This window comes from Nyctibius grandis, chromosome 6 (genome assembly GCF_013368605.1).
Source record: "Nyctibius grandis isolate bNycGra1 chromosome 6, bNycGra1.pri, whole genome shotgun sequence".
In the NCBI taxonomy this organism is placed as follows: domain Eukaryota; kingdom Metazoa; phylum Chordata; class Aves; order Nyctibiiformes; family Nyctibiidae; genus Nyctibius; species Nyctibius grandis.
The window spans coordinates 12,572,306-12,590,184 of NC_090663.1; the positions used below are offsets into that span (position 1 = coordinate 12,572,306).

Genomic DNA, 17,879 nt, shown 5'->3' on the forward strand with positions numbered 1-17,879 from the left:
CCATGTTTGTTCCTGTATCTACCCTAACAACTTCAGCAGCTATTTCAGGCCAGGATATCTGTTTGGAGCAATTAGGTGAGCTCCATGAAATCAATGAAAACATGGTTATATGATCCCAGAGAAATATTCTCCATGCAATTTTACTCTGAGATATGCAAGTTCCAAAAGTAACCAAAAATGCCCGCAGTCACTTGCTTCTCTCACCAAGCAACAACCATTTCTAAATTCAAATCTGGAAACAGAAGTTTTCCTACACAGAACGAGGCAGTTGCACCTTCCCAGGTGTGGGAGGCTGGGACTGCAGCCTTTACTGTTGTACTTAAAGGTGTTACCATCCATCTCTTAAGATGTCTGCAGAAAAGCAAGTAGTCTCACTTAAACAAAGGTTTTCCAAATTGCTTTGACACAAAAGGATTTGACATAGAGAAATAATATTCCAAAGAACAAAGCACTGGACTAAAGCTCCAGAGATCTAGATTCAGTTCCTAGACACACAACAGACTTTCTGTGTAAGCTTATTAGCTTAATTGAGCATTTTGTTGCTATACTAGCTACTTTGGCAGCAGATCAAATATGAAAGATTTTTGGTTGCTTTTATTTAAGTCATTTCTTTTGAAAGCCAGCCCCTTCTCTTACTGTGTTTGCCCTATTTTAAGCACAGTGTTGTAACAGATGCTGTTGAAATAGCAATGGCAAACATAACTGTGAACAGAAATCAGTTTTTTTTAAAAATAAATAAAACACTCACATGTATACACAAGGTCATCCTTAGCATTTGACAGAGTATCCTAATATTTTAAAAATCAAGACTGAAAAAACAGGCTCCACAGAGGGGAAAAAAATGTTTAAAACCTGCATGATCTGAAATTGTGTTCAAAGGCAGCCCATTTCTCCCAGGATGCAAGATTTATTTATTTATCTGACTCAGTATCATGTTCATTAACACATTTTATGATACTGTTTTCCTGGTGTAATAGACAGAGAAATCTTCCAAATAGATATATCTGTCCCATGAGTTCACCTTAGACTACATCTTTGTGATTCACTTAAGATGATCTTGATGTACAGATCATGGAAGGAGGGGCTGGCCACTTGGGAGGAATATAAGTCTGTTGTCAGAGGATGTAGGGAGGCAACTAGGAAAGCTAAGGCCTCCTTGGAATTAAACCTTGCAGGAGAGGTCAAGGACAACAGAAAGGGCTTCTTCAAATACATTGCAGGTAAAACCAACACTAGAGGCAATGTAGGCCCACTGATGAATGAGGTGGGGGCCCTGGAGACAGAGGATAAAAAGAAGGCGGAGTTACTGAATGCCTTCTTTGCCTCTGTCTATACTGCTGGAGGCTGTCCTGAGGAGCCCCGGACCTCATTAATGTTTATAAATATGTAAAGGGCAAGTGTCATGAGGATGGAGCCAGGCTCTTCTCAGTGACATCCCTTGACAGGACAAGGGGCAATGGGTGCAAGCTGGAACACAGGAGGTTCCACATAAATATGAGGAAAAACTTCTTTACGGTGAGGGTGACCGAACACTGGAACAGGCTGCCCAGACAGGTTGTGGAGTCTCCTTCTCTGGAGACATTCAAAACCCGCCTGGACGCCTTCCTGTGTGATATGGTCTAGGTAATCCTGCTCCGGCAGGGGGATTGGACTAGATGATCTTTCGAGGTCCCTTCCAATCCCTAACATTCTGTGATTCTGTGATTCTGTGATCTAAGCCCACGTAGTTCATGATAATGTCAAGGTGAGGTACCCTTCTCCTACAGGCCAGATCACTGCTGCTGCATGGACATTTAAGCTACTTGTCAACCAGCTCCTAAACTACTGATACTTACAGTGCAATGTTGTACAATACAGAGTCACAAAATTCAGTTTGCCTTAAAATGGTACGCAGTAAGAGTGATGGTTTCAAGAGATACAAACAAGCAGCTCAGGAATCATGCAACAAAATGGCAGGAGAACAACTGGAGCCAGCCCAAGTGGTATTGTGGCTACTTATAATCAGAATCCTTTTTTTTACTTTTTCATTTATCACCACTATTTACTTAATTTCACAAAAGTCTCATTTGGGCATTTCTATTTCTACTTATGAACACTGGCTGTATATCCTACAATAGGAAGTGTTCCTGGACTCTCATATGACCTTCCCATATTCAAGCTATGGAAATACAGGTTCAGCTGAAATAATTTTAAGAGTATATAACTGGTTAAGAAATTATTGAAGGAAAACAATAAGTAGATCATTGTTAAATTGAGAATGTATTACAAATTCAGGAACTCAGGGACTGGTCCCAGTTATGAATCACAAACTGAATCTGAGTCAACAATGTGATGCTAGTGCAAAGAGGAGAAATCTCTGAAGTGAGGTACCAGTAATGCCAAGACATTCAGGGTGATCATTTCATTCTGTTTAGTACTGATAAAAATTATAATTTTGCATTCAGTTTTACCATGGTTCAGGAGTGGGATGTCATATTAGATAGTCCAATCAATGAGCAACGAAAAGGAAAAGCTCTTTAGTAATTTGATCCACTAGGAAAATCAGTGTATTTGAATTTGCTTTTTTCCAAGGGAAAAATCTCTATGCTCTGGGTAGATGTGATAATCACCTTTCAACATCTGAAAGGTTATTCACAGGTGACAGGAAACCCCTCCTCTCCAAAGACAAGAAGAAAAAAGCACTGCCAGCTGATGTTAAATATTCAGAAAAATCTATGCAGAATTGTGAAACACCATGTAGCCAAATTGCAGAATCTCCTACAGTGGATTAACAAACAGGTCTGGCAAACCTCTATGTTAGAGATGTTCCTAGTACATTTGATGTGGTCTCAGAGCACACAGTTGAATTACATGATCTTTGTCCTTCCTCCCAGTCCTATATTCCTACGAACCAATACTGCTATTATTCCAGGAAAGCTTCTAATTAATTCCTTGAACTGCCTTTTCTCCTAAGTCTTTTATATTTACTTTTCTGCGTTGCTCTGTCACTCTACGCAAGCAGAGACTGCTCCTCTTCTACCCTGTAGACAGCTCTGCAACATCATGTGTGGCATGTAAGAAGGGTGACAGGCACTCAGTAATGACAACCGCAGTTTCCAGGTCAGCGACTTAAACACACCCAAAGAGCTGCGCCAAAACATGAGCTTTGCTCTACTTTCACCAGCTGAAGAAATCTGTAATTTACTGTCTAAATAATCCCCATATCATTTGACTGAAGCCTTGTCTTTTGTTGTATGAACTCCAACAGAGAAAGGAAATGTACCGCTGTCCTCTGGAAGAACTTTTTGATCATGAACAGCGAGGCCATGAAATACATATAATAATCTACATTTTCATTTTGATCACAAATATTAAGATTGAGTAAGCTCCTTCAAAGGCTTTGTAGCAGTTTTAATTAAAATAAATCTAGCAATGATGTTTTTTCATTTTCACTGTCATAATGAGAGATCAGTTTGTGGTTGGTTTTACAGCATGAATAGTCATCTTAAGGTCAAGTTTCATCGCATATCATTTGCCTGAGTGTCTCACAAATAAAAATCAGCAAAAATATGAATTTGATCCCCCTCACTCTTTTCTTCTTATTTTTCACCCCCGAAAAACTATAGAACTTTGGCAAATGGTGACAATAAATTATTAGAGAAGCCTCTGTGAAGTATTAGACAACACAGTACACACGGTCAATCCTGGAAGGCTTTTGTATTTAAACACCTATTTATCATATGCTAGATTTCAAGAAGGAATTTGGCATAAAATTTTATCTCTTAAAGCTCAAACGACATTATATGACAAAAATATTGTATTTCTTTTAAAAAGTCCTTCTGTGGAATATTAATGGCACCCTATAATAGCAATATAAGAAACTCTCTGTATTTTCCTCTTTTAATCTCAAACTCCCCAAGATCAGTAACACTAGTGAGAACATTTTCACACTTATTCTCAGACAATAACACAACTTAATTGTATTTCCGCTGAACACTAAAACACTGTTTTAACTGAAATTAAATGACCTTTTGACACACTTTGGTCCTTTGTGTGTGCTTTTATTTTCTCCTGTATATACATTATAAGTAGATGCTAGATCATACTGTGTGTCGTTGCTATATACACACGGAAAGAAAATAGCCCTGTGATTAAGCATTGCTGAGACAGAGCAATTTAGGAAAACATACATAATCAAGGTGAAATGCTTAAATTGGCACTAGTCATTGGAAGTAAAGACATCCAAAATGCAAATGGCATTATAGCTACTACATGACTGCTCTTTTTTTAATCCTTTGGTGTTTGCAGTCCCAGAATTGATTAAATCATACTAAAAGACATTCAAAGGCTTATTGTTTTTTTAAAATCTCTTTTTTGCTGTCCCAGTTTCAATGAAGAACAAAGTTTAAGGTTAAATACCAGTTTTCAGACTATGAAGCAGAAGAATTTCTGCCTTTCTAACTAAACCATGTCTTTTAGCTTAGAATATTTGTACTGCAAGATCTAGCCCAAGTCCACTTCCATAGGAAGATTACTTAAATTATTTAAAACCTAAACAGACTATGTATTTTATGCAAGATACTTGTAAGATCTTTAAAGAGGCCAAAATGTTCGAGTTTCAGCAGAACCTGACAGCCTGACCAATTTGAGTCTTTGCAAATCACCTTCTTAATCCCTCTTCTTAATCCCTCTCAGTTTCCAAGTGAAATGGGGATCACAGAATCACAGAATGGTTGGGGTTGGAAGGGACCTCTGGAGATCATCTAGTCCAACCCCCTGCCAAAGCAGGTTCCCCTAGAGCACATTTCACAGGGTTGTGTCCAGGCAGGTTTTGATTATTTCCAGAGAAGACGACTCCACAGCCTCCCTGGGCAGCCTGTTCCAGTGCTCTGTCACCCTCAAAGGAAAGAAGTTTTTCCTCATATTCAGATGGAACTTCCCATGTTTCAGTTTGTGTCCATTGCCCCTTGTCCTGTCACTGGGTACCACTGAGAAGAGTCTGGCCCCATCCCCTTGACACCTGCCCCTAAGGTATTTGTAAGCATTGATAAGATTCCCCTCAGTCTTCTCTTCTCTAGACTAAACAGACCCAGCTCCCTCAGCCTCTCCTCGTAAGAGAGACGCTCCAGTCCTCTGATCATCTTTGTAGCCCTCCGCTGGACTCTCTCCAGTAGTTCCTTACCTTTCTTGAACTGGAGGGCCCAGAACTGCACACAGTACTCCAGATGTGGCCTCACCAGGGCAGTGTAGAGGGGAAGGACAACTTCCCTTGATCTGCTGGCCACACTTTTCCTAATGCACCCCAGGACACCATTGGCCTTCTTGGCCACAAGGGCACATTGTTGGCTCATGGGGAACTTGTTGTCCACCAGAACTCCCAGGTCTTTCTCCACAGAGCTGCTTTCCAGCAGGTCAACCCCCAGTCCGTACTGGTGCATGGTGTTATTCCTCCCTAGGTGCAGGACCCTACACTTGCCTTTGTTGAACTTCATGAGGTTCCTCTCTGCCCAGCCCTCTAGCCTGTCCAGGTCATGCTGAATGGCAGCACAGCCTTCTGGTGTATTAGCCACTCCTCCCAATTTTGTGTCGTCAGCAAACTTGCTGAGTGTACACTCAGTCCCTTCATCCAGATTGTTGATGAATAAGTTAAACAGGACTGGACCCAGTACTGACCCCTGGGGAACACCACTACAATAATAGCTACCTCCTTCAAAACAGTGGGTATACAAAAATTAGTTAAGCATTATAAAATACATCACATTTAGTACATTAAAGTTATTTCCAAGTGCCTTTGATGATTTGTTTCCTACCTGACGCCACGTGTTCCCACAGTCAGATGTTATGTACATCTCTTCTTTATACTCAACCAGCTGGGACCCCAGGTTACCTGTCACAAAACAGGAGGGAACAAGGGTTGCATCCACATGAGCAAGAGAGATTGGATCTAGTCCTGACACCAGTCAGAGTGAGAAGTTTCTAGGTCAGAGTAAGAAATCAACTCAGATGATCAGCAGGCTTACTTCATTTCTGTAGCACCAGATATATCCTTTTAAAAACATATATGTACGCTTCTAACATCTTTCTTTACATTGCTAGCTGTCTATAGGTGGGAACAATGAGTCTTAATTCTAATACTGAAACACAGAGGCCAAACTAACATTTTAGCTTTTTTGTTGCATGCTGAAAATTTATTAGAAAAGAACACATATTTAAGATGTAAGTCTGAAATGCACATAAACTCAGAAGCCATACCCTAACCTTAATCACATTCTGTAAAATTATTCATCTTGAGCTTGAACTGTTAAAATAAAAAATGTTTTATCTGTAAGATTCCATCTGTAAGACTGGTAGCAAAATCTAGAACCTGGAGAAATATTTAACACTGAAAACAGGGGGCAGGGGGCTTGAAAAACTGTGTAAATACAAAATAACCTAAAGCAGAATTACTTGATTTACCTAAATATTAACCAGGAAGCTACTGAATATTTTGACAAAAAGCACTGAGGAGCAGCAGCTAGCATCCAGATTGCTGCAAAGCAAACTCAAGTTTGGAAACAAACTTGTGGAAGAAGATCTTAGCAGATGTAATCCCAAATACTGAGATCTCCATCTTTTAACATGCGATATTTCAAATATCAAACTATTAAACCACCAGGCAGTTTACAGTATTCTAGGGGAGAAGCAATAATAGCACAATGTTCCTTCTAAATTATATCCTCCAGGGGATTTTGACTTAAATATATGGTTTGCATGTTTTTATAGTAAAAATAAGATAAAAGTTATCAGATCCTCTTAAGCAGAAGAGACAAGGAAAGAAAACACTTGAGATTAGGTTAGCAGTATGAAATTTCACTTGGGTGTTACATAAGTAGCTGTTTTTTACTACCAATACAGATCTGTTTATGCAGAGTGTACTCATTAGTGCTGAAAGGTTCCTGAGAGGAATGACAGCATCCACTGCCCAAAATACATCCTCTCTTTGGGCCATCAAGGTTGCATGTGCTCCACTATTTAATGGTATAAGTCTATGTTATTTAACCCTAAATACAGCCTAGACTGGATTAGGATATTCTTTATGTTGAATCCGGGAATTTATAGGAGTTAGTTCATGTCTTTCAACTGCATCTAATGTTTCAGAACATTCCACTCTCCCTTCTTGGGTTGTCATCTTTCCAAACCACTCCACGTTCTCTCATTTATCAAGTAATCCAGCACTGCTTTAGTTGGCTGTGTCATTTTGAAAATAATACCATATTCCTGTAGGCAATGAGGAGATTTGATACGGTCAGTACAGTATGGATGAAGGTGATGTGGACTGAACACATTCTTAGGAACCACGCTTATATGGATGAAGTACATGTAAAACCTGTAAGATTAAAAATGTGCCAAAACCAGCTTAGACTCAAAGTGCAGGAATGACCCTCATGACTACTATTGGATGGGACAGCAGTTGTGCCAAGCAGGAAGGAAAGAGAAACAGGTAATTGTGGAGCAAACGGCCCCTATTTTTCTCCCTGCAAACAGCTTCATCTTCAAAAACAGCCCACCCCTAAGTCAGCACGGAGGCCGCAGGGTGCTCACCCGGGAGGCACGTGGTCTTGCCTTCCCACCACTCTGCCTGCTGACTTGGTCCATGCAGCGGGGGCAGCAAGGGCCATCACACGCCTTCATGTAAGGGTTATCATTTATACTTAAGGCTGTCTGGTTTTAAGAAACAAAGTCTTTAGTGACACCAGCAATTAAAATGAAACCTTCGTGACAGAAATGACAGAAAGTTACAAGTACACCATCAGTGTTAAGGACAAAGGACTAAAGGCTCAATGAAAGGTTCAGGTTTTTTTAAGAACAGATTCAACTTTTGGTTTTATTCTGTCCAGTAACCCTTGGAAAATTACATCTTTTGGTTACAGTCATGTTGCATTCATTTAGGCAGATCTTCCAGAATAAGAGAAAAAAACCCAACAACTAAACATGATTAAGTCATGAATATTACCTCATGAGACAGTTCCAAAATGAAAGCTTCACACCTGAAATCAGTTGCATTTTCTCCTCAAATACAACTTTATTTAAATCTATTTGGTTAATGGCCATCCTGAACTTCTTATCACTTTGAATCCTAAAAACCCATGTGAGCAAAGATCAGGAAAAATGATCCAATTTTCGCACGTCTCACAGATCTCATCAGGAAGTAGCACCAGATACCACCAGCTTTGTGTAGCAAAGATTAATCTGGTCACGTAAGTACGTAAGAATGAGAAATCACCTTCTCAGGATTGAAGGAAGGGAAGATAGATTTTTTTTTTTTGCTGTTTATACAACACATATTTCTTTTGCTAGTCTTACTTTCTTTCGTATAGTTTTCACTGGTATATGTTTCTGCAAATGGGTATATTCTTGTGCTTCTGCAATTACAGAACTTTTTCTTTGGGATAGCTGGCGATAGAAATACTTATTTCCTTGCTAGAATCAAAAGTATTGCTGTCAGTCTACATTCTTCTTTGCACAGATACCTTTAATGAATGCATTGTTAGTTTTGCTCTTGGATAAATCCTGTTTATTCTACTTCTTTTTACCACTTACTGAGATCTACTTACATGAGAAGGTCTTTTCTTTGAGAACTGCTATGGACCTGCACTTTAAAAAGTGCAGTGGTAAATTGCCTTAGCTAATGGAGAATTAGTCTGTAATTTAAACAGCATCAACTTGTGCTTCATTAGAAAGCCTTTTATATCCAGCTGATATGGTAATGACTGAAAGATATTAGCAACAGCTTTGTAATTGCAGCTCTGGAACAAGACAGACATGACTTCCCCTTGTTTTGATTTGACCTTTATTGCCTTTTCTTGGTAAATGAGCAAAAGGAGTTGGTGGACTTAGTTATAATCACAAAGAAATGCCATTTTGTCAAAAAACACAGCTGATGACAAACTTGGCATAGAGGCTGGTGTACTACTTTGGGAAAAAGGACTTCACTGCTCTTTGACCTCTGAAAGTAGCCCATCCCCAGGCCAAGGCTGAAAACCCAGAGGTGGTGCATGCAAGGTCTTCTGATTGCTGACATAATGTTCTGTGCATTAATCAAGGCTGCAATTTCCACTACTTCCAGATTTTTAGGAGACAGAACTATATTACATCATTTTACAAACTTTATAAAGTCATGTCTTCAAGCACATAAGAAAACCCTTTCTGTAAGGGAGGATAAAACTTTCCAATTTAGTTGCAGTTTGCTGTGTGAGTATGACAGACAATGTCTTGCTGAAAAATAGCATCAGTGGATTCAGAAAGAAAAAGCAGGTGAGGCAGCAAGCAGGAAACCTGCAAGACCAATGGAGACAGGGAGGCTTCTGCAAAGCGCAGGGGGTTATTTGTGTGGGAAGTGGCCACACAGACAAATCGCAGAGGTGATAGGCAGAAGGAAATTTCCGTAGGAACACATAGGTGTGTGTGATGAGTTTGTTAAGCTAAGGGTACCTTTGAAAGCTGTTAGCCTGAAAAAGGAGAACTGGAATAAACTGAGTCCTTCAAAGAACTTGGTAGACTCACAACAGTTTTACTTGCAAACCTTTCTATTTAACATGTGTCACACAAGAGTTAAGAATTTTCTCTCTTTAAAGAGTTACATTGCTTTAACTTCATTTTTTAAGTTGTAATAAAAAATAACTTCAAAGATTTGGGACGGTCTGTTATTTTTGAGATTTAAAATAAAGAGCACAATTTTACTTCAAGGCCCTAGCTACCTTGCAGTGCGTCATGTTACTGGATTAAGTCAGCTAACTAGACAAAGCATATGTAACAGCGCCCTGTAAACCCCTTTACAACAGCTCCAATTCACATCAAATGAAATGCAAAAAAGCCTGACGTTAACAACATTACAAACAAACAACTACAAAGTCACAGGAGCACTCAGAAAGTACAGCTGAAACATCCTGAAAGTTTCCACACTGTATCGGAGCAGAATTATGAACCTTATCTGTGGTAACTGTGGCAGCCAATAACACATGTGCACAACTGACATCGCGATCAAATGATACAGAAAGTGAGAAATAGCTAAATGATGCTCAGCTCCAAGACTAGAAGCCAATACTTACAGTTTGTAAGTACCATTCCCACCACGTCCTGAAGTGTTCAGACTGTACTGCACACCCACAAATGTCAGTGTGCAGCTTGCCTGGTGAATCACACCAAAATCTGTGCTCCTTATTACAGCTGTAAATATCTGCAGTAACTCCTCAGGTGTGCCACTACAACACAGAAACTTTTCTATCATTTTAGTGGGTCTGAATCAGATCTCAAAATTCATCTGTGGTAACTAGTAAAGGTAATATAATGCACTGAAGGCAATTCAGGTTCATACTGAAAAAGTTATAGCATCTAGAATTGGTAACCAACTGCAGGCTATATGAGCCAGAGCTAAAAATGGTATAATTTTAACATCACTTTTTGATCTAAATGGCCTGAAAACTCCTCTGACACGACACAGACTGTTTTGCCATCTAGTTTCAAGAAGTTCTGTCTATAATATAGAAGCTTCTGAAGTTTGTCTTATTTTATATTCTTTTTTATAGCTAAATGACAGGAACAGGAAAGACGACTCTTCAAATTGTTGTGAATGTTTGCTTCAACTTTGCTTTTACACTTCTCATCCAATTTTAAATATGTTGTTGTTAAAAGGCATTTGTACAGGTTCATACTTTGTCTCTAATAAAGGGATGGCATTATTGCAAACACCATGCAAACCTGAAATAAGGGAAGGCCAGAGACTGTCTTGCGGCCTTGAGGCCAGTTGGCATGACCCAACCATGTTCACATCACAGAGCACTCAGCCCTGGCTCTCCCCAGGTGGTGCTACCATGGCCAGAAGATGTATTTTGGGGTTTTTTTGGGTTGTTTTTTTTTTTTGTTTTGGTTCGTTTTTTTTTCCGGTTCAAATTACCTGAAATAACGTGAAGGTTATGTTATAGGCCATGCAAACAGTGTTTTCATGTGATGAAACTGAGGATGTGTGCGGCATACCCTCGATCATGTTGGATGTGCCTGAGGGTAGAAGGCCAAGGTACGTTGGGCTGTGTAGGTTAGGAGACGTAAACCTGGTGCTGTCTTGACCATAGCACTTACCAGAAACAGTCCCATGTGCAAGCCTTCTCCCAAAACATGGCCTGGGGACACACATACACCTGAATTCCTCTTAAACACTTCCCCAAAGGCTCTTGTCACTGACAGAGCCAGGATACTGGGCTAGATGGACTCTTGGCCCGAGTCAGTATGACTCTGCTGTTGTTATGTTCTGACACCTTGTTTCTTCAATTTAGAAAGCAAAAGGAAACATTTTGGTCTGCATTTTGGATTTTTTGATTAAGCACAGTTGTCTTTCATTTCTATTACTTGCATTCTTACAAACCTTTTCAAACTATGCTTTGGGATACAGGAAATCCTCTTTTGCTTTTTCACTTGTCCTGAATAAAGGCTAATTATAAAGTAACAGGGTAAAATCACACGTTCCATCCCTGCAGGGGTGGCAGTCCCCAAAACTAGAATACAGTGGTACTAACTACCCTTCAACATATTTCTCCAAGCTATTCATAACTTTGCACATGCCATTTCAGCAGTTGGTAGCACAGTGATGGGAAAGCAAGCAATGTATTTTAGCAATGACCAGTGGCCAGTCAAGCCCTCTGGAAAGGTGGTATAGCTGTGAGAAACACATACAGATCTCAAGAGAGTAATTAAAAGTTTGTCTTTGCTCAGGTATTTTGGCAGGTTCCTACTGGGTCACACAAATATGGGAGATTACTTTAATTTACAATTTACTATTAATTTGCGTGTTTTAAGCACTACTTATCACTGCCTTTACCCATAGTTTTATATGTGATTTTAGACGTGCTTACTGTGAGAAGAAATAATCCCCATATGCAACAACTTTGATAATCCTTCTAATATGGAAAAATCTTTTCCAGCCACTTAAATTTAGCATACAGGTAGATACCTACTCCAAAAAGAGATGTACCTTGCCTAGATTACTGGTAATTAATACAGTTGTAACATCCCTTCAGTCAATGCACAATAAGCTAAAATGTCATGGTTTGTAAACTTGTAGTCACAGTGTAGAACACACATACAACCAATTTGTGTTTAAATGTCCCAGATAGAACGTTTTTGCCTGGCAAGTTGAAGATGTGTTTAGCTAAGGAAGTGATTCACACCATCAGAATGAGAGAACATGTTGACACAAAGAAAATCCAAGTGACTTGCAGCATCTTCACTCCAAAATGCACTGGAAAATGCTCAATCATCTTCCTGTTCCCTCATCCATTTTATAGCGGCATGCTGGTATGCTACTTTTGTGAAAAATGATAGAAATTAATCACAATGTATGCAATGGATTTGGGCCTTATATGACAAAAAGCAAACTGAACTTCCCAGCACTGAATGTGCAGAATTTACTGCTTGCTTGATGTGCCATCTGGATTGGAAGCTAAGCAGACAATTGTAAACTAGCACCTGAAAAATCTACGCTTCTCTAAACATTTTTCATAGAAAAGTCCTTTGCAAGTTTATAGTAAAAATTTACCCATCAATTGACACACATTTCATAGCTGATGCTGCGAGAAATAGAAGCTGTTGCTAAGATTAAAATGCATGAAAATGAAATGTAAATGCAAAATCCTATTACATTTCTTAAAGGGAGCAAAGCAGTTATTTAAAAGAACACTTCAATATGCAGCTATAAAATTTAATATTCTGTCTGCACAATTTGTATATATACATAAGCTAAAAATACGCATTCCTCAGAACTATTTATGCAACGTTAATAGAACGGAATTTTTATTTGTAAATATGAGTTTTAAAAGATGCAACTTTAACATCTTATTATTGCATTTTTCCCAAATGCTCTAGGCATTAATGCTGTTCACTATTTATTTTTTTAAATTAAAACAATATTCAGTAGTCTCTGTGCTCTGATTTTCAAGCACAGTATCAAAACTATCCTTAAGTCACAGATCAGGCTTTCCATTACCATATCAGCTGTGTTGTATAAGCTTTCTATAAAACAGCCGAACTCCATGATAAAGGGACTTTTTTTTTGGTTTTGGTCTTTTCGATTGATAGCCACACTGCTCTTATTGAGAGGATGAACTTCATGGCTCATGGTTAGAAACTGTTCTCTAATTTCTAGTTCTTATCCGCTTGTTTACATCACTTGTTTCTACCCCATGGTCACGTTTTCAGGAAAAAAAAAATCATATTCTTTATTGTCCTTTATTTTTCTCAGATAATGATGTTCCTCTTGTAAATATTCTCTATTTCCATCAACTGCCAAGTAGTCCTTCTTAGCACCTGCTCATTGGTCCTGAAAATTGATGATCAGAATTGTACACATTCTTTTTTATAAGGTCACTGTACAGTATTTTGCTAGAGTATTAATATTTCCTTCTCTCCATTGGCAGTTATTTACCTACTTCACCCTCAGAATACATCTCCCTTTTTCACAGCACAAGGCACTGATGGTTCCTAGACACTGTGATCAACTGACACTCACAGATCTTTATCATCTTCAGTCATTTCCAGAAGACGTGCTCTCCCTAAATCTAGCAGTAAAATTCCAATAGTGTGATGTGGTCCAAATAATCTGATTTCTGTATGTGCTAAGATCCTAGCACTTGTGTTGATTTGCATAGGAATATCAATTTCAGGGATGAGACCAGAAGAAATTCAAGCTCATTTTATGTAAAGTATTACTGATAAGTGTAAGTTCACAAGGATATCAGGTCTTCCAGATACGACTGAACGTGTGCACTGAATCTAGACAACCTGAGCATCCAAATAATGTAAATGCAATCAAAATCAGAGCTGATTCAGGTTGTCTGCTGGCAAGGGGATGCAGTTGCTCTTTATAATTTTTAAGACTCCAAACTAAGTCCCTCAGTTCTGTTTGCAACTGCATGACCTTCTACCAGAGAAAGGACATACTGCACTACTCTTGGGCAAATTTTTCGCAATTTCACATCATCCCTCCTAGCTTTTTAGCCAGCTGCTGTGAGTCAGGGTGCCTCTCTACCATTTCCACTACATTATAGCTTGCTCCACAACTAAGTGAAATTTAACATCAGTCCAGTTCTTAATGATAACTGGATGTCATAAAAAAATCTCCCTCATATTCACATTGAGGAAAGTGGTTGACAAGTTTACCTACTGGCTGTGGTAAAACAGTGATGTCACAGTGATAAAATCTCACCCCATTCTAGGGAGGAATTAAGGGCAAAATACTCCTCTGCCATCCCTAATATCACCTCAGAGAACAGTGCACTTAAACTCCACAAAACTGAACCAAATGAAAACAACCCAATATCTCAAAGAACACCGGTTCACCACATCAGATTATAATGCAAGGAGAGAGAAAAATGAAATAGAAGTAACGGAGTAATTAATTAAAGCTCATTGCTTAATTTGCTACTAGAAGTCATTCAGGTACAATATGGTGAGCCTAAAATTAAAAGCCTACCTTAGAATAAGGGTACCTTTATGTAAAAAGAAGATCCCTGAGATGGAAGTTATTTTTTGAAATACTGGAATTCATAAAATGTGAATTAAACACCTAATAAATGTATCTACAAGGGTACTGTATAAATTCTTAGTCTCATTCATGTCAAAAAAACACAGCATCATTTCACCAGGTAGGTCTGCCTCCAGTAAAATACTTTAAACTCCATTTACACTAGGGGAAAACTTGAAATCTTCAGTTATATTGAAGTAATGGCAGCTGTCAGTCTCTTTCAACACCAAATATTCTCACCTTGATACTCTCAGGAAATTTTCAATTTAGTAAGCCATTTATAAGAGACTAGTGTAAGCTAAGACAGAAAGCATTATTGATTAAAAACAGGTTTACTTTTAGGAAAAGACAACCAGTACATATGTGTATTTCACCTAAATATAATCTATAACATAAGAATAAAATAATGCAATTTTAAAAAGCTCTTAGAACAGTTAACATTTCAATAATTTTGAAACAAAGAAACAGAAAATTAAATGAAATGAATAGATGAATCACAAGGATATCTTTGCCCCAGAAGAAGTCAGGATAGAGGAGGAATCTGTCTTCATTGATGAGGGCTGGGTCAGGGACCAATTAAGCAAACTGGATGTCCATAAATCCATGGGCCCTGATGGGATGCACCCGCGGGTGCTGAGGGAGCTGGCGGAAGTCATTGCTAGGCCACTCTCCATCATCTTTGCTAAGTCGTGGGCAATGGGAGAGGTGCCTGAGGACTGGAGGAAAGCGAATGTCACTCCAGTCTTCAAAAAGGGCAAGAAGGAGGACCCGGGGAACTATAGACCGGTCAGCCTCACCTCCATCCCCGGAAAGGTGATGGAACAACTTGTTCTTGATGCTGTCTCTAGGCACATCAAGGATAGGAGGATCATTAGGGGCACTCAACATGGCTTCACCAAGGGGAAGTCATGCTTAACCAACTTGATAGCCTTTTATGAGGACATAACCCGGTGGATAGATGATGGTAAAGCTGGGAGCTGGGTCTCTTTAGCTTAGAGAAGAGGAGACTGAGGGGTGACCTCATTAATGTTTATAAATATGTAAAGGGCAAGTGTCATGAGGATGGAGCCAGGCTCTTCTCAGTGACATCCCTTGACAGGACAAGGGGCAATGGGTGCAAGCTGGAACACAGGAGGTTCCACATAAATATGAGGAAAAACTTCTTTACTGTAAGGGTGACTGAACACTGGAACAGGCTGCCCAGAGAGGTTGTGGAGTCTCCTTCTCTGGAGACATTCAAAACCTGCCTGGACGCCTTCCTGTGTGATATGGTCTAGGTAATCCTGCTCCGGCAGGGGGATTGGACTAGATGATCTTTCGAGGTCCCTTCCAATCCCTAACATTCTGTGATTCTGTGATATAAAGTAAAACAGTTATGTGAATATTTTTCTTGATGAGCAGTCAACACTGCAATGGAATTTCTCATATTAAACACCACTTCACAGTACCATGGCTCCATATGTATGTTAAAATGGAGAAGCCACAATCAGCATTGTTCCCAACATAGAAACACATTTGCCTCTTTCACTTCATCTCTCTTTAAGCAGAAGGGAATTAATAATAATTACAAGACAAATTATCTGTATCTAAGCTTAAAGTACAAAGGCTTGGCCGCCATTTACATCAGTTTATTGGATTTGCTGGGCTATTCATAATGCTGAAGGCCCTACACCCCACTTCCAGAGAAAAAGAATGCAGGACAAGTCCTTCAGCCACCATCACTCCTCCACACTGCACTAATGGGGAAAGAGATATTACACAGCCGAGAGAAGTATAATGTATCCAGGCGACTGTTATAGAACTGCCCTAGAAGACACAACTCTTGGACTTCAATTAACTTTTACTAAATTGTTTGATCAAGAGATCCCACAAAGGATTATTCTGCACAGAAAGCCTTATTTTGGCAATGTTTGTAGCATAGTATCGTTATAAACCAAAAGACTAGAGCTACAAAGAACTGCTGACACATTTCAGGCCTTAAAAAAATAATTTCATGCATTTACCTGCCCCCATTATGAGCCCTGGCGCAGTGTCCTTCGTATGGACTGTTCCTGACACATAGGGATTGTCTGCCCAGCGGAGATGGAGGTGAAGGTAGCAATCAGGCTTGTGCGGGAAGAAGAAGAAGACAGGTTTTAAAAATAACTGGTAACAGTTATGCTCCTTGTCTTCATTTAGCCCACACCCAGGGCTAAACAATAACAGTTTTTTCTCACCCAATGTCCCTTCCCCAACCGAGGAAGGAAATTAGGAAAAGGAGGGAGACTCATGGGTTAAAGTTAAACAGACTTAATAAAATAAAGAAACCAATATCAATGATAATACAAAACACACGAAATTATACTTAGCTACAGAGTGCTGGCAAGTTGCTCCAGGAATAGCAATCATTGAGAATGCAAAATAGGGAGGGAAGAAGATAGCAGAACAAAAAAAAAAAAAAAAGAAAGCCCCCACCCCTCCCCAGCAAGCCCTCCTTTTTATAGTGAACTTGATGTTAATGATATAGAATACACCTGCGGGCCAGCCTGGGATTTAACTGCTAAGGACCTTGATCACCACGGCTGGCCACAAACTGAAACAAAATCTAACAGAAACTTGATTCTATAAATTTTATCCCCATGAAACCAGGACACTCCTAAAATAATCAAAGCCCAGTCAAAGAGCAGCTTCAGCAATGTATGTCCTTGTAGAGAAACAGAATAGCTGTTTCCCATGGAGCCAAATTCCAGTCTGAAATATCAACCTTAGCTTTCTAACAAGAATCTCTGGTGATGTCTCCATAGCGTGCCACTGTCTCAACAAAAAAATTTCCAAACTCAAAGAAGCCAGGATTAAATTACTGTATAAAAACCCTTGTGACAGAACAATTGTTTAAAAATGCAATAGCAACAAGTATTGCATGTTTGTTGGTCCCACGTAATTGGTAAAATGATGATTTCAGTAAAACAACTGTTTGTACTGAAATTTCTTTCAGAAAAAAGAAGTCATATGAAAAATAGCATAATGACTTTTGGACACATCTGATCATCTCTCCTTGCTAAGTACCTTACTGCATCTTGCTCTTTGTACAGCGTCACTCAAAGGAGCTTTACCAGGAGCAGGCTGCCAGCACGGCCTGGGAGCTGCTGCCACTGCGATCTTTCCACTCACCTCCAAGAGCTCTGGATCAGGCCCTGCAGGCTTGAACCATGTAGCACGGTCTTGAACTCTTCAAAAGAGAGATATCAGCTCCAGCCCTCCACTTCTGCTACGTGGAGAGGGGTCAAAGCTCTTGCAGTGGCAGGACTAAAAGCATTTATTTTGCCAAGCAATGCAGAGCTTTAAGTCCCCAGGAGCAGAGAGTCAGTGA

General features: G+C 39.4%; 1 protein-coding gene across 1 annotated transcript in view; it reads right to left on the reverse strand.

Moving 5' to 3' along the window:
* The window catches only part of SORCS2 (sortilin related VPS10 domain containing receptor 2), a 596,489-nt gene that overhangs the window by 57,028 nt on the left and 521,582 nt on the right, over window positions 1-17,879 (reverse strand). Inside the window, exons 11-12 of the mRNA XM_068403090.1 lie at window positions 16,534-16,636; window positions 5,790-5,866 (exon numbers count right to left, since the gene is read on the reverse strand). Coding sequence (XP_068259191.1) covers window positions 5,790-5,866; window positions 16,534-16,636 — 180 coding nt within the window. The remainder of the gene's footprint in view (window positions 1-5,789; window positions 5,867-16,533; window positions 16,637-17,879) is intronic.